At 48.8% G+C, this 23873-nt stretch overlaps 2 protein-coding genes across 3 annotated transcripts in view; both read left to right on the top strand.

The window, feature by feature from the left end:
• Window positions 1-23873, top strand: part of CLCN4 (chloride voltage-gated channel 4) — a 456505-nt gene that overhangs the window by 275527 nt on the left and 157105 nt on the right. The window lies entirely within an intron of this gene.
• WWC3 (WWC family member 3) overlaps window positions 1-23873 on the top strand; it is a gene marked incomplete at its 5' end in the record, with an annotated part of 121962 nt that overhangs the window by 25457 nt on the left and 72632 nt on the right. For both annotated transcript variants that reach the window (XR_014298533.1, XM_082681820.1), the window contains 2 exons: window positions 16966-17075; window positions 20661-20864. Coding sequence is in view for 1 of the 2 variants with exons in the window: in XM_082681820.1 (XP_082537946.1) it covers window positions 16966-17075; window positions 20661-20864 (314 nt within the window). The remainder of the gene's footprint in view (window positions 1-16965; window positions 17076-20660; window positions 20865-23873) is intronic.

Below are 23873 nucleotides of genomic sequence, written 5' to 3' on the forward strand. Positions count from 1 at the left end.
TTAAATGTTGGAAATCCACTGGGGTTTTGGTAGAATATCTGAGGGCCGACACTGCAAACCGGATAGAACACAGCTGCAGGCTGAGTTGGCCCTGGGACGGCCTTGGAGTCACGTGCTTCCAGCTCTCACTGTCTGGTTTGCCCTTCTTCTAGACAGAGAGAAGCAGGAATCCGGGGAGAATTCAGTGATGGCCGCACTTGTGCGATGGGATCATGGGGAGAGGAGAGGAGAGGAGGCCGCTTTGGGTTCTGGGTAAACGCTCTCTCATACAAAATGGCTTATTTTCTTTGTATAGACATCCCACAGTCCCCTCCAGCTCTCTACCTACAGTTACTGTTGTGTTTGAGTGTTTTCTGTATCTAGTCTTTTTTCTTTTTGTAAGTAAAGAAACCAAAATGCGGTGATATATCAAGTAATTTTATAGCCACCCTTTCTCCCTGACCAGTAACCAAAGCCCTTCCAAGTTATTCCAGTGTCTTATTAAACACACTTTAAACATTATCCCAGGTAGACCTCACAAGGAGGAGAGTTCTGTTTTGCTGTTTGCTCCCTTGCCCGCAGTGCCTGAGCAGAGCCTGGCGTGTGGTAGGTCCTCAGGGACTAACTATTACATGATTGTTGGTGGGCAGTAATTTATTGGGTCCCATCCTTATTGTTGGCCATTTGGCTTGTTTCCTTTTTCCTGTTATTGTACCTAGTACTGTGATGCCCCTCTTTATACATTAAGCTCTTCACCTGTTTTAGATCATTTTTCATAGGTGTTGCTGTTGGCATTTGGGCTTGGGTGATTCTTCATGGTGGGCTGTCCTGTGCACTGTAGGGTGTTTAGCAGCATCCCTGGCCTCCACTTACCAGACTCAGTAGCACCTCCCCTCCACCCTTGTGACAACCAAAAATGGCTCCAGACACTGCTAGGTGTCCCCGGGAGGCACAGTGGCCCTTGGTTGAGAACCACTGTACTAGTGGGATTAGTGAACCAAAGTGTCAATGTATTTTAAGATTTTAAACCTTAAAATACATGCTGCTCGGAGAAAATACTTCAGTGAGCTGCTGTCCGCTGCCTCTCTCTACCCCATTTCACCCAGCCTCCTTCCCCTGGGAGATCAGCATCCTCCCACTTCCCTGTGACTCTGGAGCAGTGCCGTCCAGTAGAACATTCCGTGATGATGGACATGGTCCATGTCTGCCCTGTCCAGTATGGCAGCCACTAGCCACATACATTTCTTGAGTACTTGAAATGTGGCTAGTGCAGCTGAAGAATGAACGTTTAATTTAATTTTAATTAATTTAACTTTAAATAGCCACATGTGACTAGTGGCTTCCTCAGTGGACAGTGCAGGAAAGCCCCTCTGTGTGGCACCCCCAAATCACCCACCCTTTCTCAAAGTGGCCCTGATGAGAATCAGCTCAATAGCAAGTTTTGAAGTGACTTCTCCTTGGTTGGAGTTTGGTTACTGTTGAGTTCAGCTCCTTCTTTTGTTACCTTCCAGCATCCCAGTTAGTGAGGAAAGCAACCTAAGGAAATAAAGCCTAATTGAGATATGAAGGAACTGGGCTGCCCTCTGGCCCTCTAAGCCTGCCTGGAATGTGTTTGCCTATAAATCCTAAGGGGCCTGATTTGGGAATTCTGACTTGCAGGAGAGACCCAATAGGAGGATGGAGTTTTCCCTTAACTCAATCCGTTTGCTTCCTACTTTTCTAGAAGTTTCTTCCCCACTGGCCTATATAGATGAATTCTTCACCTCTTTATCCCTCCCTTTCGCCCTCCGTCCTTCTGTCCATCCTTCATCCATCCCTCTGTCCACCTGTCCATCCCTCCATTCTTTTGTTCATCCTTCATCCATCCCTCTGTATATCTTCCCTCCTCCCTCCCTCCTCCCTTCCTCCTCCCTCCCTCCCCTCTCCCTCCCTCCCTCTGTCCCTTCCTCCCTCCGTCCCTCCCTTCCTCCCTCCGTCCCTCCCTCCCTTCCTTCCTTCCTTCCTTCCTTTCTTCCTTCCATTGACCCATCTACTGATCCAACTGTTTATCCGTCTATCCATCCCTTCATCAATCCCTTTGTCCATCCTTCAGTCCATGCATCCCTTCCTCCATCCATCCTTCTCTCTGTCATTCTTCCCTCCATCCTTCCAGCTGTCCCTGTCACTCCATCCCTCCTTCCATCCATCTGATCTCAGTGCACTCCTGCTGTAGGGTCAGGGTCTGTGCCAGGTACTGGGGAGGCAAGACCTCTAGGATCCTTGACTTCGTGATGTGCACAGACTAGTTGGGGCGTCTGAAGGCACTTGCCCTTCGATGAAGATTCAGAGCAGAGTCTTGGGAGCAGGATTGCCTGGGCTCGCGGTGAGGTAGCCTCTGCAGGGAAAGGGGGCTGTGGACGCTTAGAGTGAGAAGATGAGTCAAGGTCACTTCAGGGTTGAGAGCACTGGGCTGGTTTGGGGGAGGATAACAAAGACAGAAGGCCTGCGTCATTGCGGTCTCATTCTCTGCGATTGGGTTGCTGGGCCATGGTGTCCCAAAGCCGGACAGGCAGAGCCCTTTAGTCTTCCTTGGTTTCTGGTCCTGGGAAGAACTCCTTCCTTCACTTGTGTCCCCTGTGCCATCATGAAGCAGACCCCAGGCACATGAGGGGAGCAGTGTTCCAGCGATCGAGGGGCCAGTCCCATTTACCGTAACGGTGCTCTTTGGTGACAGTTCTGAGCTCTGCCCAGGTGGGCTCAGGCGCTGAGCGCTGGTGGCTTGGTCTTGGGGATGTGCACCGACAAGTTTGACAGAACAGATGTATTTCAGAAAAATCGCAGGTTACTTGTTCTAGGTGTTGCTTTCCGTTTTGGACACAGCAGCCAGCGGTCCTGCCTAGCCCAACGACCCCTGCTCCCCCGGCCAGGGCTCCGGGGGGCGCGTGCAGCAGCTGTTGGTGTCCCTGTCAGCAGGGCTGAGGGGACGGTCCCACGGGCCTCCTGGTGGTGGGAGGGACCTCGGGAGAGGGCTGGAGCGTGGGTTCTGAGGGAATGAGCTGGAGCCCAGCCCGCGGCCGTTCTGGGGGCCTGCACGCGCGTTTCAGTGAGGGCACTTGAGAGGCTCGGTGTGGATGTTAATGGCCTTCTGGAGGCTTTAGGGTGCAGAAAGTTCAGCCAGAGTGGCGGGGGCATGCGAGGAAGGAGCCCTGGCGTTGGCGTGCAGATGCTGACCGCTCCGGCTTGTGGCCACGCGGTGGGGAATTTTGAGTCGCTGTTGTCACGCAGTGTACTTACTCAGCTCCTCCAGGTGGGAACCTGGCCTCTTTTCAGTTCTGAAGGAGAGTTTGGGGCTCACTCTTAAGCCACTTCAGGGGGCTGCCCAAGTATTGTTACCCACAGTCCTGCTCTGAGGATGTTTTAAACAATTTTTATGACTTGATATTGAGCAAAGTGACGGAGTCCCTGCGCCAGTGCCTGCAGTTTGGGGGGCAGCTTCCTACGTTACGGGACATCCTCACTCGAGCCAGTAACACCCAGCCTGCCTCGCTCGTGCCTGTGGTCCCCGCCCGAGCTGGCCCGGCAGGGAGGCTGCCGCAGAGGCAGCGATGACCCGTCCTGCCTCCTTGGAGAGTCTCAGGGGAGCCCTGCGTTGTAGAACCTTTACAGTGAGAATGAGTTTCCCGTTGGGCGGACCCATGTTAGTGCAGAGGTGCCTCCCAAGACCTTAAGCTCATCGCCTTCCTGATGTCACATAGAAGGGAACGCAGCAGGGTCCCGGAAATAGCAGAAGTGGTTACTCCTGTTACCCTTCCCAGAGTGTTCAGCTCAGGTGTCCCCTCGTCATCAGCACTGGCCTGGTGAGTGGCTTCACCGCGACTCAAGGACCTGCCCCCGTCACTGAGGCCCAGCGCTCCTCGGGCCTTGACCTTTCCCGCCCAGCCTCTGCTCCCCCTTCCTGCTGTCCACTTTCTCTGTAGCCCGAGGGACCTTCCTCCGAAACAGATCTGATGCCCGCGCGCCCGCGCGCGCCCGCCTCCATTCCTCAGGCCTCCCTGCCGGTTGCAAACTGCAGCCTTGCTCTTTGTCAGGCCGGCCGTGCCTTCAGGGGGTGGGGCGGGGGGAGAGGCTTCCTTTCGCCTCACCTGTTCTCACCCCCCCTGCGTGAGGCCTGGGCAGGTCCCCCGTCCTCCCTGGGCAGGTCAGAAGCGGCCTTGGTGCTCCTCTCTCTTGGGCCTTGAACCCACCGCCAGTGAAACCGGCCCTTCCTCCAGGAGCTGTGTGTGCTCTCTCCCTGGTGCCTCTTCCCCTGGGCAGGGAGCTTTGGGAACAGGGTTCCCGAAACTGGACTTCCCGGACAGGCAGCATTTCGTGTATATATGAGGGCAGCATTTTGGGTATATGTGTAAACATGTTTTTCTAGGGAGGAGATCGATGGCTTATCTCAGATTCCCAGAGAGATCCAAGACCTAAAAGAACCGCGAGCACTTGCCATTCCCTGCATCCTTTCCTGGCACGTTTCTTCATCAGAGCTTGATTGGTGTCTGAATGTCTTAGATGTTCAGGCATTTTCCCCTCTGCTTTTGTTCATGGATTCAGATGGCGATATATGCAAAGAGGCGTCTGTAAAGAATGGAATTCTCATGCCCAAAAGAAAACAGATTAAGTGACTGCTAAAAAGTGGTGTGTATGTCTGGGTTTTTTTTGGTGGGGGGAGGTAATTAATACAAAAAAGGGCGGGTGATAAAATCCTTTAGCTCTTACTCTTAGAAGCCTGGCACAGGACTTCTGCAACTGGGAGCAGTACGCAGGAGCGAGCTCGATCTCGGCAGTATTTGCGAAGCTGAAATTGAGATCACAGAGCCGAGTTCTGTGCCGTCTCTGCCGCTGTATGCCTGTGTGCCGCTTGGCTGAAAGGATGGCCAGACCGTTCCGGGTCGCCTCCCCCTGTGATGCCATTTCTAAAGAATGTTATTGTTGGGCCTCTTTGCTCTCCTTGGCCAGTGGTGTTTTCCTCTCGTATTTCAGTTGAACTTTCTTCTTCCGTCAATTGTTACTTTTTCTTTTTTTTCTTTTCCGAATCCTTCCTTAAAACCTCCTCTTTTAATTTTTAAATATCCCTTCCTGTCTGTGATATTCAGTAGTAAATTAAGAACCAAATTTTTATAACACTGTATTTTATTCTTAAAGGAGTATTTTAAGTCTCTCTTCTATTGTTTTGGCCATACTAAAAATAAGAAGATGGCCATTAACTTCCCAAACTGTACTCTTCTCTGAGTAATCATCATTAGCAATTTGTCAGGAGAGTAAGGAGGATAAAAATTATTTAAAAGCGGAATGTGGTGCGTATATGAGTATCCTTATAACAGTAATACAGCATCTTTATTTCCGCTCTTTTCCTCAGGGATGGTGGTTCCTGCCTCACTGGCAGGAACCCTTTCATTTTTGCCTGGAATCCCTCCTCCGAGCTCGATGGGAGTGCAGAGAGCCACTGGTGACCCGAGCAGGCTTCTCCCCCCTGGTCTTGCCACTTCTTAGGTGCCTGTCCCTGAGCTCAGTTTCCTCCTTAGGTAAAGTGGGGGTGGTTATGAGGGACCCACCTTTTTAAAATTGTCGTGCTGATTAAAGAAGTTTCTCCCGTCCCTCTGAGCACAATGCGGGCTTTGCCTGGGGGGTCTGGCGGCTGTGACTGCACACTTTCAGCAGGGTCTGCAAAACCTACAGGTGGTAGGCGGCAGCCCTGTGCATTAAACACGGTGGTTCCTGTGTGACTGGATGCAGCCACCTACAGGTATATCCTGCCTGGAGCGTTGCCTTGCCAATTACTGCTCCGGAAAGTAGGAGACCATTCTGTATCACATGTGCAATGGAAAGAAAAGTGTCATGACATAGTATGTACGTTCTACCCTTGTGAGGTATGATGTGCTCCAGTATTTTCTTTTTAAACCAAAACACTGATTGGGACCTACTCCATCAATTTCACTGCTCACTAATGGGCTGTGGCTGTAGCATGAGAGCGTGACGTAGAGTAACGTGACAGATGAATACAGAGGATTGGGAATGATGGTTTAGAGAATGTTTCAATGTGTCCAGCTATTTGGAAGACGTCCAGGACATTGATCAGCCATGACTTAGAATTTGTGGATCAACATCGCCAGATGTGTGTAACAGTTTGACGTGAGTGAGATGACAGTCACCTACGTCCTTGGATTTTTTTTTCTTCTCCCCAGTTTTTCATATGACTTGGAGTCCTGACATTGTTTCTTCCTACTGTAAATGAAGTACTTATTAGGAATCGCAATGTGTGTGTATTTTTTTAACACAGATTTTAGTAAGGTGTAATTTACATCCCACAAAACTCACCATTTTAGTGTAGTTAAATGAGTTTTAGTAACTGTATGCAGCTGGACCACCATCACCAGGATGTTCGGTTTTAGAACATTTCCATCTGCCGTCCCCCACTTTCCCACTCTGGTCCCTGATAGCCACTGATCTGCTGGTCTGCTTTCTGCCTGTGTATTTTGGAATGCCTGCTTTTCTGGTTCCTCTTTGTAAAAGGCGGGTTCCGGAAGTCACACTGTCCTGGGAGTTGTTGTTTCTCCACCCACCCGTGCTGAGAACCGCATTGGCTGGGGTTCTCCCTGGTGGGTAGTCGGCCTGGTCGGGAGCCCAGGGAGGAGGAGCCATTGGGGTCCATCGGGAGGGGCTAGGTTCTGAGGGCTGCTCTGTGCATGCTTGGGTGGGCGCGGGGACTTGGAGGGCAGCTGCGGAGTATTGGAAGGCCCAGAGCCGACTCTGGGTCTCCTTGTGAGGGCCCTCCAGCCTGCACTGGCTCTCCTTCCTTAGCGCTGTGCATCCAGGATGCCATTCGTAATGCGACAAGCCTGCCTTTCCTATGGCGCTGGTAAACAGATCTCGAGCACCTGTTCCTCCGGTCCCCGAAGAGGAAGCGATGCATCCGTCACACAGCAGCCCACTTTCTTGGATCCAGTCTCTCAAGCCTCAGATCTGCACACCTGCTCATGAGCGTATTCTGTCGAGGCAGAGACGTGTGAGAACAGCTCTAGAACTGCCGTGGACATGTATTTGGTGGCAGGCTCCATTCGCCCTTAATCGGGTCTTGTCTGTGACTCACCCTGTGTGTGCAGCTGAGCACCTACTGGGGTGCGCCCTGGAGCTCTGTGGGGGCAGGTCAGAGCGGGAGGAGATGCCATTCTTGCCCAGAAGGAACAAATGCTACGGGAGATGCGATGTGAACAAATAACCACCTTCTACTTAGAGTTTTAATAACTGTCCCAGGAGGAGAGAGAAAGTGCTGAGGCTGGCCCAAGAAAGGACAGCTTACTTCCTGCTGGGGTGGGCTGGGTCTGGACAGGAGGAATCTGGGCCAAATCTTGGAAGACGCATCAAGATTTGAACAGGAAGGGGGCGGGAGGGAAGCATGGGAAAGGGAGAGCACGCTCCAAGTTTGGGAATAGCTGTTCCCGCGGGGCTTGCTGGGAAGGCGGATGGGCAGCCAGGGGCGGAGGGAAGGGAAACAGTTCCCTGCAGGATGTTTTGTGATCTTAGAAACCTGACTCTTTCCAGATCCCCACCAGGGACTTGTAGAAGACGGTGTCTCAGGCTGGATGTTTCTTAAGTGGTCTCAGTCTCAGCCCGTGGACTTTGCCGTGGTCCTTCGTAGAATCAGACTGTCAGAGAACGAGTTGAGGTCCCGGAGCTGTGCTGTCCAGCGCGGTAGCCACAGCCAGATGGGCAACTGGGCGCTTGAGATATGCGAGCCCAGCAGGAAGTGAGCTCACAGCGTAAGACACACACCGGCTTTCAGAGACTTCATACCAAAAAAGGATGTCAAATATCTCATTTATAATTTTTATAATCATTACATGTCAAGTTGATAGTATTTTGGATGTACTGTGTTAAATAGAAAATATTATTAAAATAATCTCACCTGTTTATTTTTACCCTTTTAAATGTGGCTACTAGAAAAATTTTTTAAATTAATTAATTAATTTTTGGCTGCGTTGGGTCTTCGTTGCTGCACGCCGGCTTTTTTTAGTTGCCACGAGCGGGGGCTACTCTTCATTGCGGTGCGCGGGCTTCTCACATTCTGGTGGCTTCTCTTGTTGCAGAGCACGGGCTCTAGGGCGTAGGCTTCAGTAGTTGTGGCACGTGGGCTCAGTAGTTGTAGCTCGCAGGCTCTAGAGTGCAGGCTCAGTAGTTGTGGCACATGGGCTTAGTTGCTCTGCGCCATGTGGGATCTTCCTGGACCAGGGCTCGAACCCGTGTCCCCTGCATGGGCAGGCGGATTCTCAACCACTGCGCCACCAGGGAAGCCCTAGAAATTTTTTAGTTAAGTATGTGGTCCTCACTGTAAATATTTCTATTGGACAGCACTGCCCTAGAGAATTCTTTTTACTAACTGGGCTGAAGTTTGTCTTTATTTTAGTCTAAGTTGTATCATTAGAGCCTATATTTGAGGTGAACAAAGTGTTTTCACTTATCTCAGGATTGTGCACTTGATGGGCTTGATGAGAAATTCTTTTTCTGTCATTTTCAAGGTGGATGACCGTCCTGGGTGAGGTGCTCAGGCAGGTGACTGCGATCGGCTGCCCCTCTGGCTGTGATTTCCTTTGGGTGGTAGACTTGCATCTTGGCCTGTGGGCAGCTTGCTCAGCCCTGCATCCTAGCATCTCAATCCCAGGCTTTTAAACTGTGTTCCACTCGTACAGTATTATTCTGCTACATCAGAATAATACTGACATTCCCCCAGTTTTTAGAGGAAAAAACAACATGGAAGGAAAATGCATGTTTATGGAGTATGTAATAAGTCCCCAAAACCTTGATATTGGTTACAGCCTTTTAGCCCTACCACCCCATAGTAAAGATGAGAAAACTGAGGCACAGCCAGACAGTCATTTGCCCAGGCTCATCCTCACTAGTAAGTGCTTATAGTTGCCTCAGTTGGAAGTTTTTCCTCCCATGATGTTTTTACAAGTTGTTGCAGTGTCTGTCCATTGTCAGCGTGACTCAACAAAACATACACTGTACGACTTTACACTTACTCAGTCACTAGCTCGTGGTCTTTTTCAGGCGTTGTGACTTCGGTTCACCAGTGTCTGAACCCGTGTGAGAACTGGTAGGATCGCTGTGAGGTGGAGCCCCCAGGAAGTTTGCTGGTCGTCTGAAATACCTACTAGATTGGTTTGCCTTTGGACACTTTATTCTTTGCTGGAGGAAAGAGCATCTTGCCAGAATCCCGCCCCTGTCCACCCTGGACTCTCCCTTCCTGGTGGAAAGGCCCACACTCAGGAAACCATAGTGTAGATGAGAAGTGGACTTTGTCGGTAGAGAATCAGAACAGAGGATGTGGGAGGTCTTCAGGGACATTTCATCACGGTCTGTGGCCTGCTGAACCACCTTTCTCCCTTACTAGGGTGTATCTGCCTAAGGAGAGCTGTTCGAGGGAGGAATGATCCCGTAGCACCTTGGCCTCCTAAGCCCTGTTTTTCTTACAATTTAGGCTTTGCAAGCTCAGTCAAATTCTAGTTTGCCCTCTTCCAGTTGTTCCTTGACTAGTAATTGGCTCCATTGTGGTTTTTATATGATATAAGTTTCTGAAATTGGCCTGATTAGTTTATCAAACAGGTTAATGAAGACCTGTTGTATGTGAGGGCTCTGGCTCTCTAAAAAGACGAATTAGAGAAACAGAATCCTTTTTCTCAAGGAACTCACAGACCAATAGGGGAGGCAGCCATATCAAATGATTACAGAGTGATAAGTGCTGTCACTTATTACAAAGTGTTAAGTGCGCAGGCTTCTCATTGCGGTGACTTCTCTTGTTGCGGAGCATGGGCTCTAGGCGCATGGGCTTCAGTAGTTGTGGCTCGCGGGCTCTAGAGCGCAGGCTCAGTAGTTGTGGCGCACGGGCTTAGTTGCTCCGCGGCATGTGGGATCTCCCCGGACCAGGGCTCGAACCCGTGTCCCCTGCATTGGCAGGCGGATTCTTAACCACTGCGTCACCAGGGAAGCACCCAGACTGATAATATGTAATTAAAAAAAAAAATTTCTAAGAAGACAGTCTTTTCACATGGAAACCACAAATGTAATTCAAGAACAATTCTAAGACTCAACACTGAAATCGGGTCACTCATGCTACAGTAATACACTGAAATGTCAATTGCAACGTTTAGACTGAGCTCTAGGTGTGGTTACTCTTTACCCTAAATTCTAGAATTGAGACTAGATGACAATTGCCAAATCAAGTATATGCGTGTTCTATAAATAATAAATGTGATTATTTGAGTGACTTTTCAGGACTAACGTGGCAGGCTTGTGGTGTATTCATTGCTGTTTTAACTTTGCTGTTTTTGTGTAATTGCAGGGAGTTTAGGGACCCACTCCCTGCTAAGTGAGAACCCGGCTCTTGGGTGTCAGTGTGCCACCACTGGAGCTGGAGAAGCACTGGCACAGCAAACAGGGTGTAATTCACCACGTAAATAACCACAAACAGCCGGGCCTGTCCTGGTGGGCTCTGAGACTCGCTGTGAGCCATGCGTGCCAGAAAATGTGAGGGACTCATCATAATTTCTTGAGGATTGGTTTGGAATGAAATTGAGATGAATAGTATCCTAAGCGTATTCCTAAGGGAAATATAGAGATTATCTTGTTCTAGGAGACTGGAAGATGTAGTACAGGCACCATAGGATTACCCTGGCCTCCTTTTGGTAAAGAAAATGTGTTCAGAACCAGCGTTTACACATAGACACAGAGAACAGAGTACTGGTCACCAGAGGGGGAGGGGGTGGGGGGAAGGGCTAAATCAACGCATGTCAACTGTATGGTGATGGATGGAAACTAAATTTTTGGTGGTGAGCACGCTGTAGTGTATGCAGAAGCTGAAATATGTTGTACACAGGAAACATTGTTATAAACCAGTGTTACCTCAATTAAAAAAGAAGTCTCACCATTAGAAAGATTGTGTATCATCCAAATAAATTCATTTGCCTTCATGGATTGAACAAAAAGAATCGGTGCTCATGCTTTGCTCTCTTCTCTCTGCTCTCACCTTCTGCTGCCCACGTTTACTTTTCTGCAATTCAGGGCAGTCAGCGTCAGATATTCCAGCCCCCTGAGCGTGGCCAGGAGGGAGGACATGGCTTTTGAGGCACTGGGCCACCGCCGCCGGCTCCACCCGCTGTCAGCCCTGCAGTCTAAATAAAGGATCTTGCAACGGGGAGGTGATGCTGGATGATCTGGGTGGGCCCAGTGTAATCTCAAGGGTCTTTCTGAGTGGAAGAGGGAGAACCAGAGAGATGGCATCCTGAGAAAGACTCTACCAGCCGTGGCTGGCTTTGAAGATGCAAGAAGCTGCCGCGGATGCCAGTAGTCTATTACAGACACTGGTTTTAGTTCACTGAAATCAATCGGACTTCTGATCTCCGGAGCTGTAAGATGACAAATGTGTTGTTTAACGCCACCAAGTTTGTGGCAATTTGTCACAGCAGCATGAGGAAACTAATAGTGTCTGAAGCAAGTCTGTTGGAGGTTGAGGGGGAAGCAGGAAGGGGAGTGGATGGAGCTGGTCTCCACGCTGTAACTGAAGAGGCTGCACCCAGCCAGCATGACCCCGTGAGGTTGGTCGGATCACCCCCATTTTTTTTTTAATGTTTATTTATTTATTTGGCTGCACCGGGTCTTAGTTGCGGCGTGCAGGATCTTTAGTTGTGGCCTGCATATGGGATCTAGTTCCCTGACCAGGGATTGAACCTGGACCCCCTGCATTGGGAGCGCGGAGTCTTAGCCCCTGGACCACCAGGGAAGTCCCCACCCCCATTTTAAAGATTAGGAAACTGAGGCAGGCCCAGAGAGAGAAGGAATGACTCATGCAAGGTTTCATGGAAGTAAATGGCTCTCTGGGAACTGTTGCTGGCTGAGATGGCCCAGTGCCACTTCTTAAAGAGCCCCGCAGGATGCAGCAGGCAAAAGGGAACAAAAAGAAGCCCGTGTCTGTGTCCTCCAGCATTCTCTCCCTTCTTGTGGACCAATTCTGGTAAGAACGGCCAGCAAACCATATTCATGTCCTCTGCTGAGGCCAAGAAGAGCCGTTTGTGAAGCGGGGAATCTACGGTGGGAAGATCTGTGCGGGGCGGTTGAGGGCAGGGAGAGCTGGCAGCTCCAGGTTGATGTCGCTCAGATAGGAGGAGACCAGTGAGAACTGGCCGCGTGGGGGCCTTCATGTCCCACTGCAGAGCGGACTTTGCTGTGGGAGGACACTGGTGCCTGGCTTCTCAGCTCATTGCACACTTCCCCCACAGCCTGAAAATGCCGGGGAGCTTACGCTGCACTCCCTACCTGCTTGTTCTTTGAAAGTGAAGCACGCTCGTGCCATCCAGATTTGTCCCGAGCCCTTGAACAAATGCATTCAAGATATCCCCAGAGGGTGATGAGAAAGGCCATCTCACTTCACTGGTAGGAGTGTATGCTGATGCTAGAGCACCTTGGCAGTATACATCAGGTGTTTGCTGTGAGCTCATGTCCATGATTTACAAGAAGGAGCAGAAAATTGGAACATACCTAAATAGATGACTGGAGGTGTGCCTGGTAAAAAAGTTACGGTTTACTGCACATGACGGAAGGTTCTAAAATGATAAAAAGCGATGGTGACAGAGACTTAAAGGACATGAGGAAATACACAAATGAAAAAAATTAGTGTGTGAAATTGTATCTAGTATGATGTCAGCTGTGGAAAAATGTAGGAAAATAAGCTAAACCATGAATCCAGGGCTTCTGGATTTTAGGTGATTTTATTTCCTATGCTTTATACTTCACTGTATGAATTTTTTTACGTTGACTTCACAGTAAGGAGAAAAGACCTTCATATCCTTCAACCCCATAAATTTACTTCTGGGAATCTTCCAAAGAAAATAATTGTAAATACAGATTACGAGCTATATGCACAGAGATGTTCCTTTCGTCATAGTTTTTTAAATTCAGATGTAATTCACATATACTATAAAAATCACCATTTAAAGCATGCTGTTTACTAGTTTTTAGTATAATCACAAAGTTGTGCAACCATCATCCACTATCTAATTCCAGAACATTTTTATCACCCCCTAAAGGAAGGCTAACCCTTTAGCAATCACTCCCCATTGTCTCTTTATCTCCAACCCCTGACAACCACTGATCTACCCTCTGTCTCTATGAATTTGCCCGGTCTGGACATTTCTTGTAGATGGATGCATACAACATGTAGCCACTATGTCTGGCTTCTGTCACCCAGCACAGTGACTTCAAGGTCCAGCCGTACTGTAGCATGTGCCAGTACTTCATTCTTTTTTTGTGGCTGAGTAATATTCCATTGTATGGATAGACCATGTTTTATTTGTCCGTTCATCAGTTGATGGCCCTTAGTTGTTTTCACCTTTTGGCTATGGTGAATAATGCTGCTGTGGACATATGTTTTCGTTTCTCTTAGGTATACACCTAGGTGTAGAATTACTGACCCACATGGAAACTGTGTTTAACTATATATTTGAGAAATTGCTGAACTGCTTTCCAAAGCAGCTCTCATGAATATTTACACTAGTGGAAATTAGGAAATAGTGTAGCTATCAATAGTAGGAAAGTGCTTAGGTAAAACATATTAATCCCCTTAATGAACTGTTTGTAAAAATGCAAGTTATTTATTCTTAGACCGGGTGCTGGGGGTTCAAAGGCAGCTGAGACAGGGTAATTGTTCTCAAGGAGCTTAATCTATTCAGTTGTTCCAGGTGATGTTTACAAATAATTTATAACAAGCGGGGACAGAATACTTAGGCTATAGTGTTAGGCCATCTTGAGTAATTTTTGGAGAGACTCAAGGTATGAATTATTAAGTAAACATGTTACAAACTTAAGTGGAAAAGGCAGGGGAGAAAATTGTATATACTGTATGATCATGACTATGTCAGAAAAAGACGAATAAAGAGAACATATAGAAAAAAGATGGAGGAAGACACATCAAAATAGGAATAATGGTTGTTTTTGAGTGGTGGTGTGCATGGACACTTCTCTCCTATTTAGGTGTATTTCCTAAACTTTGTGTAATAGAAACAAAAATACCCTGGTGTCTGTGTGTGGTGATCGTAGGAAGGAGTTGGTGGGAAAAATCTAGCATCAAGTTTTTGGGGAGATGAGAACTCAAGAGCCTGGACTGGCATACCTGTGGGTGACAGGACAATAAATTTAGATATCCTCGATGCTCTGATTGAAAATCATGCCCAAATTTGTCTGCATACAATGAAGTTACAGCTGTCTGGAAGTCTGGAGCGTGTGTCATCCTGATAAATAGGTGGATGAAGCAGAAGCGCAGCATAGATGTTTCACGGTGTGATGGATGAAGCCAGGGAGTGGGTGTTTCTCCCTGCTGTCAGCTGCTTCCTTTGCTGCCTTCTTCCTGCCCAAGGGCCCCCTGTCCTTGCCTTCTAGTTTACCACTTCTGTCTTTTGGGAGCTGGAAAACTTCTTCATTGAGCCTGTTCGAACTGCTGTCAAGTGAGTAAAAGGTCTCCGAGTGTGAGCCCTGTGGACAGAGGAGATGAACAGCAAGGACTTGATAACTTCTTCTCCTTGCTCATGGTGCGAGCTGGACTCCGAGAGGCGTGACTTGTCATCTGCTTGCTTCAAAGTACTGATTCTGTGGATGATCATGCAAAGCCCATGCTCTGTTTAGAGAAGTGGAATCAGAGACATACGAATTCTATATCAGGCCAAAATAAAATTTGCCAAAATGGTAGCTGTGTCAGTTTATTTTTAGAAGAAAGAGTATGGAAGTGTTATTTTACTTACTTGCGTTGTTTATTGGATAGAAAATTGAAAACTATGAACTTGAAATAGTTTTATAACAGTTGTGAGTTGTAAAGTAAATGAATTGGGCTCAGCAGCGCTAGAAGGTCAGGCTTCCCACATATGTATATATACTTTTTTTTTTTTTTTTTTTTTGCGGTATGCGGGCCTCTCACTGTTGTGGCCTTTCCTGTTGTGGAGCACAGGCTCCGGACGCGCAGGCTCAGCGGCCATGGCTCACGGGCCCAGTCGCTCCGCGGCATGTGGGATCTTCCCGGACCGGGGCACGAACCCGTGTCCCCTGCATTGGCAGGCGGACTCTCAACCACCGCGCCACCAGGGAAGCCCTATATATATTTTTAATTAATTTATTTTACCTTTAGCTGCGTCGGGTCTTTGTTGCTGCATAGGGCTTTTCTCTAGTTGTGGTGAGCGGGGTCCACTCTTTGTTGCGGTGCGCGGGCTTCTCATCGCCGTGGTTTCTCTTGTTGCAGAGCACAGGCTCTAGGCGCACGGGCTTCAGTAGTTGTGGTGCGCAGTCTTCAGTAGTTGTGGCTCACGGGCTCTAGAGCGCAGGCTCAGCAGTTGTGGCACATGGGCTTAGTGGCTCCGCGGCATGTGGGATCTTCCCGGACCAGGGCTCGAACCCGTGTCCCCTGCACTGGCAGGCGGATTCTTAACCACCGTGCCACCAGGGAAGCCATTCCCACCTATATTTGTCTACTAAATGAGATCATGTATGTCAGGATGCTTAGAATGTGCCCGCGCTTGGGCATCTTTCTCTAGGCTTATACGTGAATCTAGAATAGCAGAGTTGTGCTCAGGACTCAGTTTATCTTCAGGTAGCATTTGTTGTGGCTTGGCCCCATTCAGGACTTGAGTCACGCACAACAGCCTGCTGTTACCTGTTTGATTTGGAACCACGCCACCACCACACCATTCCTGACCCGTAAAGGAACTGTGCTGCGGACACTGGTGTTTGGGACTGGGACCGACACTATGCAGTAGGCTCATCTTGTGATGTTGTGGGGTTTTGAGCGCATCGTATTTGAGAGGATTTCCATGGTGTGTTTTACCTTCTGTATATGTATTTCTGTTTTGATATTGACTCTAACTTAAAACCATTGTGTTTAAAACGAAGATGAGTTCAATCAGTGCCGTTCTGATAGTGTTTATCAACTTCTAAAAGCTCCTGGGAGAGACAGAGCTTTGTTGTCGAACCAGTTTGGGGAAATAACATGTTCAAAATTCATACTTGTCTTGTGGGGCTTGGCATTGGTTGTGGTGTCTCACTTTCCTGGGGCCAGAGACTGGAACAGAGATGTGGGAAGACTGAGTTAGTGAAATTTAGGTTATCAGATTCCCATGCATACCAGTCAATGTGCATTTATAGACACAACTGAATAGATAGCTGCCTGGACTCAGACGATTATAGGGGCGGCTTGTTTTATGCCACAGCTGTCTTGTCAATCAGTGTGATCGTGGGGTGTAGGGGCGGGGGAGGTTCTACTTAAACCCATCTGGAAAACCTTTCCTTTATCTATCTGTGTCAAGCCAAGCTTTCCTTGATCAGATTTACTTCAAGGAGGATACTTTGCAGTTTCTGATTCCTTCTGTGTAAAGAATACAGGCAGTATTTAGTAGGCATCTCCTTGTATTGTTACCATGCTTGTTTGGCTTTTTGCCTTTGGTCAGTGGTTAACATTTAACTCCTTCACTTATGACCACTGGTAGATGAAACTTACAAATACATTTTAGATACATTTAAGCTGTAATGTACAGAAACTGAAAGTTGTGAGGGGGGAACATTTGTCAGGGAATGAGAACATAGGTGCTCTCCTGTTGTTGTGGCAGAGCGACATTCCATTGTCATCACCTCATTAAACATACAGCTTGGAAGAAGATGCTTGTTTTACCTGTTCTGTAACTGTCAATATCTGTTTTTGCTGGTATTTAAAGTTGCACTGTGGGATAGTAATGCTTTTAACTGTGAGTGTACTGATACTGTTACTGATGATTATTGAGGCAAAGCCAGTGAGTTAATTTTCCAACCAAATAGTTGGAGCAAAAGCAGTCAATTAGATAAAAATTTTGTATTGAAACCGAATTCTACAGTCAATTCAGCAAACTTACATGAAATTGACCTTACTTTCAATTTTGCTTTCATAATTTTATTTTGCAGGATAACAAAGCCATTGACCTTTGCCGACTGTGTTGGGGATGAACTTCCGTTAGGATGGGAAACTGTATATGATAAACAAATTGGAATTTATTACATGGACCACATAAATAGTAAGTACAGTGCCACACTTGAGTTGTTACATATGAATGACTTTCCATATTGATCCCCCGGTAGCTAGGAACTCTTTTTGTAGAGTGAAACAATTGTTACTCTCCAATGCAGCATTAAACTGGATTTTTATCAGTGTCATCAGAAGTGTTGATTAGCTGAGTTCTTCAAAAAGTGAAGCAGTTGTGTAGCTACCTGGCTTGTGTGTTGCTCAGGACTGCATGGAATATGTGGAATGCAGAATTTGAATACCTAAAAGAAGGAATAAATTTCCCAGGCAGTTTAGTAATAGAAATCTCTCTCAAAATGAGAAGGGTGTTTCTAGCAGAGTGAAGTTTACAAGTTCTTGGAACAATAAATGCCCAAGTGGTTACCTTAACTTCATTTTGTCTTATCCCTTTGATTTTAGCTTTAATATACCAAACATTTTGGAGCTTTGTGAAGGGAGAAAATGATGTAAAGACCACAGCTAAAATAATGGGTCCTTGACCATGCCAGCCTTCTTGGTAGAATTGTCGGGAGCGGTGGTTCTCACCTGGGGCTGGTTTTGCCTCCCAGGGACACATGGTAGTGTCTGGGGCATTTTTCATGGTCATGCCTGGGAGAGGTGCTCCCGGCATCTGGTGGGTGGAGGCCAGGGATGCTGCTCCCCCTCGTGCAGTGCCCAGGACGGCCCCCCGAAGAGGCTGAGCCGCCTGGAGTGTCCGTTGTGCCGAGCTGACGCGCTGCTTCCCGCCCTCCTTGCTCTCTGCCGCCTCCTCAGCCTTCCTCCGTCTGGGACCAGCTGGGGACCCATTTCTCTCTCAGATTCACGTTTCTTCACTCCCCCCTTTTCGTTCTAGCTGCCTCGTGTTTCTGTCATCGTCATTACTACCGGGGATCCGAAGTTCCCCTTGGTGTGCTTTCTGTCCTTCAGTTTGTTGAGTGCGGGGGAGGCCGGGGGCGGGGTGCCCAGCATGTGAGTGACGAAGCTCCTTCCACGCTCAGTCCCACGGCTCCTCCTGTCCCCTTAGTGTGATCGACCCGAGCTGGTACCTTTAGGGCTGATTCCTGCATTGTCGCCTGCCGGCCGGCCTCTGAATTCAGCATTTGGAACTCTGAATGGCGAGGCGTCCTGGCTGGCTCCTGGGGCAGGGGAGTTTCCAATCCGTACCCTCAGCCTTCACGTGACTGCGACTCTCACCCAGGGATTGGGCAGGGGCGTGAGTGCCGCCCTGGCCCTGCTGCCCTCCCCGGCGGTTATGCCAGTGGCAGGAGGGCTTCCGGGTGGGTCCGCCACCCTCCCTCTGGCCCGGCTGGCCCGGTGCCCCTGGGCTGCGTGCGGCCGGGCTGTCTGGCTCTTCTGGGCCACCTTCCCCGTGCTGTGGGCCTCTCTGGGCCCGGGCGGCAGTGCTGAACGGCACAGGCATCCGCCTTACACAACGTTTTTGGAAGCCGCCTACCTGCCGCCGAGGCCTCTAGCTCGTCTCTCGTAAACCCCAATTGCTCCTCCCTCTGTGTCCCCTTCTTTGCCGCTGGTGTGCCTTGCTGTCCTGCTGGCTGAGTCACAGCGAGTGTCACAGAGCACCTCTGTATGCTGGCCACTCTTGAGGCCCTGAGGACACAGGAAAGTGAGACCCAGGCTCCACCATGAGGATTCAACATGACATGCTGGACTTGGCCATGAACCCGAAAACCGAAGAATCACCACGGACTTTCTTCCGGCCCCCTTGAGTATAACGGGTGACCCAGCACCATGGGGAATGTGGCTGAAGACATCAGCTCCAGGGTCATACCACCTCCTCCCTCTGAGGCCTTCAGGGAACCCAACTCTTTTTTTTCCCCAGGAACATAAAAGATTATTATTGTAACGATTAGTACATGGGCCAGAGGCCCCACTCCAGAAAGCTTGCTCCTGAGGCTCGGACTCTCGATAGCACAGCTTTACAGATCTCTAAGGGCACAGGACCTGGGGAGCCAGATATTAAGTTGGAACCGTGCAGATTGACGGTGACGTGAGGGACCAGAGGGGCCCTGCGCGGATCACCTGCAAGGTTCCCAAGACTCTCGGGTGCGCTGGACAGAGTGCGAACGATGCCTGTCGGCCGGGGTGAGTCTCATGGCTGAATCAACGTCAGAGACATCCGGGCACTTATAACAGCTGTGACTCTGCCCGCACCCCCTCGGCCCACTGAATCTGGACTCCGCGGCTAGGTCAGGACCCCGATTTTTGTTGTCTTTGTTTTTTATTTCCCCATGGGAGCTTTTAAGGCCCAGGGAGGCTTTCTAGGAGGGGCCCTGGGGTAGCAGTGTGAAGCGGGGTAGGGGATGTTGCTGGGAGGGGGTTTAAAATGGAAGGACTTACTTGAAACATCCTAGCAGGTGCTGTGTGTGTATGGGGCAAAGATAACCTAAAATTTACATTTTTAACCATTTTGATGTGAGTTGCACAGAACGTAAAGTTCACTGTTTAAAAGTCTGCAGTTCAGTGGCAATTGGCGCATTCACAGTGTTGTCCAGCTTCCACTTTTATCTAGTTCCAGAACATTTCGTCATGCCAAGGTACAACCTTGTGCTTTAAAAAAGGCCATGTGTTAGAGAACCGGAGGCAGAGTTGGGAAGGTCACTTTGGTGAGCGCACGGAGGATGGCTTTTGGCGGGATGAGGCAGGCAGCCTGCGTGTTTTTGGAGAGAGATCGTGAGGGTCTGATTGAAGTAAGGGGAGAAGGAGAGAAGGCGTACGTCGGCCACTGTGATACGCAGGGGCAGGAATTGCCAGTTGTGGATGACCCATGGAATACTCTGTGTGGGGAAAGGAGCGCACAAGTCCTCTGAGGGCGGGTCCCAGGCTGGCTCAGTGGGTAGATCCAGAGGAAGGCGCTACTCAGAGGGGCAGGCGGGAGACGCAGGCGCTCGTCAGCGTGGCTTCCTCTGCTTTGCTTTGGTTTGTGTAGTGAAAGGGCGCTGTGTGAGAATGAGTTCTGCTTTGGACGAATGACTCAGAATTACTTTGCGTTCGTCCAGGTGGAGATGCCTCTAGGAGGGAGGAGGAAGGAAAGGATGGGCGCTCAGGGGAGAGGTTGGAGCCGGAGGTGGGCGTGAGCCCTTAGGGGAGCTGCTAGAGTGAGAGAGCCAGAGCGGAAAACGGGGGATTTATGGGAAGTCCAGGAAGAATGCAGAAGGACGTCGTCTGGCGTGGGAGGTGGGAGAAGGGGAGCGAGCCAGTCACGGGGACAGCAGAGCCCACAGCAGCCTGGCTTGAAGAAGGCAGGGAGAGGAAGCTTGGACGTGTGTCTTAGTTTGACAGGGATGACCTCCTTTGGGTTCATGTCCACCAACATTTACTTAGAGTGTGAAAAGTTGCCTGGTACCGTCTTCCCCTCCATGGAGCTATTGCATGTCTACAGAGCTTTCTTCTCGTCCCAAGCGTGGATATGTAAATAGGAGGTGATCCGCACTCTGGGAGGTTCGTTATATAGACGCTTCCATAATGTACCTCCTGGTAGTTAATTAATTTTCTCATCGACTAGTCATATAACTGCATGATTATTGGTCAATGTAAAGATTTTACTTTGAAGTCCCTTATGTTCTTACCCTTTCAATTTCAGAGCTTACCCAGATTGAGGATCCCAGAGAACAGTGGAGGCGGGAGCAGGAACGGATGCTGAAGGAGTATTTAATTGTAGCCCAGGAGGCCCTCAACGCCAAGAAAGAAATCTACCAGATTAAGCAGCAGCGTTTCGAGCTGGCCCAGGAGGAATACCAGCAGCTGCACAAGATGTGTGAGGATGACGGCCGCTCGTATGCCAGCTGTGAGTTCACCGTCCCCCGCGGTTAACACGCGTGACTTCCAAAGCTGTCTGTCTGCTAGGCTTTTTGCAGACACTGAGCTTGAGTCAGGCAAGACAGCTTCCTAAATTTTCTAATCGCAGATTGTTAGGTAGTCAGCCTTCCACACTGGAATCCGACGGTCATTCACTACCGCTCCTTCAGCAAATGTTGATCAAGTGTCCGCCTTGTGCCCAGGCACTGCAACACGGGGGAGCCCAAGAAAAGAGAGGCCCCTGCCCTCCTGGAGCTTCCATGCGGGTGGGGAAGGGAGAAAATAAACAAGCATGTTTCAGGTAGTGACACGAAACAGCCTCCTGGCTTCTGTTTGTCAGCGTGGAAAAGGGCTTCACCCAGAGATCTCTGCCGTTATTCCTGCTTGTCTGGGGTGGTCCCTGGGAAGGCCATACGATGGTTTTGTTGGTCCTGGATGGAAAGATTCAGGAGCCTCCACACATGTCAAGCCCCTGTCTCTTTGTAGCATACTTTCTTCGGCAAGACACTGAAGGTGGGGGAACTCAGTATAACGCGGGGAATCAGGGGAACTCTGTCTGCCCCTCAGGTGAGATGGGTGCACACTGACGTCTTCCAAAGGGGACCCCTCCGAGTTTTGGAGCCTGCTGGATGTGGCCTCCTGTTTCAGGAGGACTCAGCAGATGCTCAGGAATTGAAGGAATCAGGTCCCGTCGCAGAAGCCAAAGCCTCTGGTTACTGACCCAGTCAGTCACTTCCTGAGCCGGTCCCTTCCCGACAGAGTTGTCACGCTTAACCGCCCACTGCAGGTGCTTGTGGCCATGCCTGTCCCGCGTGCCGGTGAGCTTGGGGAGAGTGTATGAAGTCGGTACTGCTAGGTTTTATTGTATAAAAACCTAAGTCTGGTTGAGACGTGAGGGACTTACTGTGACGTGACTGCCACGTTGCCAGGTATTTGGCTCTGGTGACACAGCTTTGAACGTTAAGGACGTGGTCAAAGCTTTATCCCGTTTTGCAGGTCAGAATGGAATTGAGGCCAAGGGGCCAAACATCTTTTTCACTGCAGCATACAAGCTGTGAAGAAGAGAGCAGTGGGGGTGGGCTTTGCCTCCTGTAGCAGGAATTGAGATGGCTGTGTCTCCATGTGCCATGAGAGAATGCAGGCTCAGGTATGATGGTACGTTGTTTCCAGGCTGCTTCATCTCTTGTTCTTCAGCTATTGATATGTACTAGGTTTTTTTCTTGTTTGTTCCTTTTTTTTTTTTTTTTTTTTGCAGTACGTGGGCCTCTCACTGTTGCGGCCTCTCCCGTTGCGGAGCACAGGCTCCGGACGCACAGGCTCAGCGGCCATGGCTCACGGGCCTAGCCGGTCCGCGGCATGTGGGATCTTCCCGGACCGGGGCACGAACCCGTGTCCCCTGCATCGGCAGGCGGACTCTCAACCACTGCACCACCAGGGAAGCCCTTGTTTGTTTCTTTTTAACTGTCCATCAGAATGTGATGGGTCAGCTCAGTGCTAGTTTTTAGAAAAGTCTGGTCTCTTCCTAGTTTTCTTTACTTGTAATGTCTTTCTCTGATTTTGGTATCAGGATAATACTGGCCTTACAGAATGAATTGGGACGTGTTCCCTTCTCCCCAGGCTTTGGAAAGTTCATGTGGGATTGGTATTAATGCTTTCTTAACAGTTTGATAGAATTCACCAGAAAAGCCATCTGGACCTGGAGGTCTTTGTGGGAATGTTTGTAACTACAAATTCAATACCTCTAATAGATACAGGGCTAGTCAGATTTTCCTGTTTCTTCTTGAATCAGTTTTAGTATTTGTGTGCTTCAAGGAATTCGTCTCTTTCATCTAATCCAAAAATCAGTAAGCTTTTCTGTAAAGGATCAGATAGTGTTTTAGGCTCTGTAGGTCATATGATCTTAGACGCAGCTACTCAACCCTGTTGTTAGACTGCAAAAGCAGCCAGAGATGATACCTAAATGATGTGTGTGGCTTGTTCTGATAAAAGTATAAAAACAGTAACAAGCTGGATTTGGCCCATGGGGAATCTGCTGAACGCTGATCCAAGCTGTCAAGTTTATGAAGTTTTTTGTAGAATTCCTGCATGATTCTTTCAATGTCTGGACGCTGAGCTGGTGTCCTTTCTCGTATTTGTGATATTAATAATTTGTGTCTTAATCAGCACAGCTCAATGTTTATTGATTGTGCGTAGCATTACAGCAAACTGGCTTTTGGTTTTCTTTTTTTTTCCCCCAATTTCTTGTCTGTTTTCTATTTTATTGGTTTGTCCTCTTTATTATTTCCTTCTTTCTACTTAGTTTGGCTTTAATTTGTTCTTTTTCTACCTTCCTAAATTGGGAGCTTACACCATTGATTTCAGACCTCTCTTTTTTCTCACATAGCCTCTAAAGGTATAAATTCTCCTCTAAGTACTACTTTAACTGCATCCCACAAATTTTGGTATTTTCATTTTCAGTCAGTTCGTAATATTTTCTCATTTTCTTTGAGATTTCTCTCTTGACCCATGGGTTTTTTTAAAAGTAAATTGTTGGCTTCCCTGGTGGCGCAGTGGTTGAGAGTCCGCCTGCCAATGCAGGGGACACGGGTTCGTGTCCCTGTCCGGGAGGATCTCACATGCCGCGGAGCGGCTGGGCCCGTGAGCCATGGCCGCTGAGCCTGTGTATCCCTAGTCTGTGCTCTGCAATGGGAGAGGCCACAACAGTGAGACGCCCGCATACTGCAAAAAAAAAAAAAAAAAAAAAAGGTAAGTTGTTGGGGGAATTCCCTGGTGGTCCAGTAGTTAGGATTCCTCGATTTCACTGCTGAGGGCCCGGGTTCAGTCTCTGGTCGGGGAACTAAGATCCTGCAAGCCGAGTGGCATGGCCGAAAAAAAAGTAAGTTGTTGGAACTTTTTAAAGGTATCATGTTGTTGATTTCTAATTTAATTCCATTGTGGTCAGAGACTAGATGTATAAGATTTCGATCTTTTGATATCTATTCAGATGACTTTCGGGGCT

This window comes from Grampus griseus, assembly GCF_964374135.1.
Source record: "Grampus griseus genome assembly, chromosome: X".
NCBI classification, from domain to species: domain Eukaryota; kingdom Metazoa; phylum Chordata; class Mammalia; order Artiodactyla; family Delphinidae; genus Grampus; species Grampus griseus.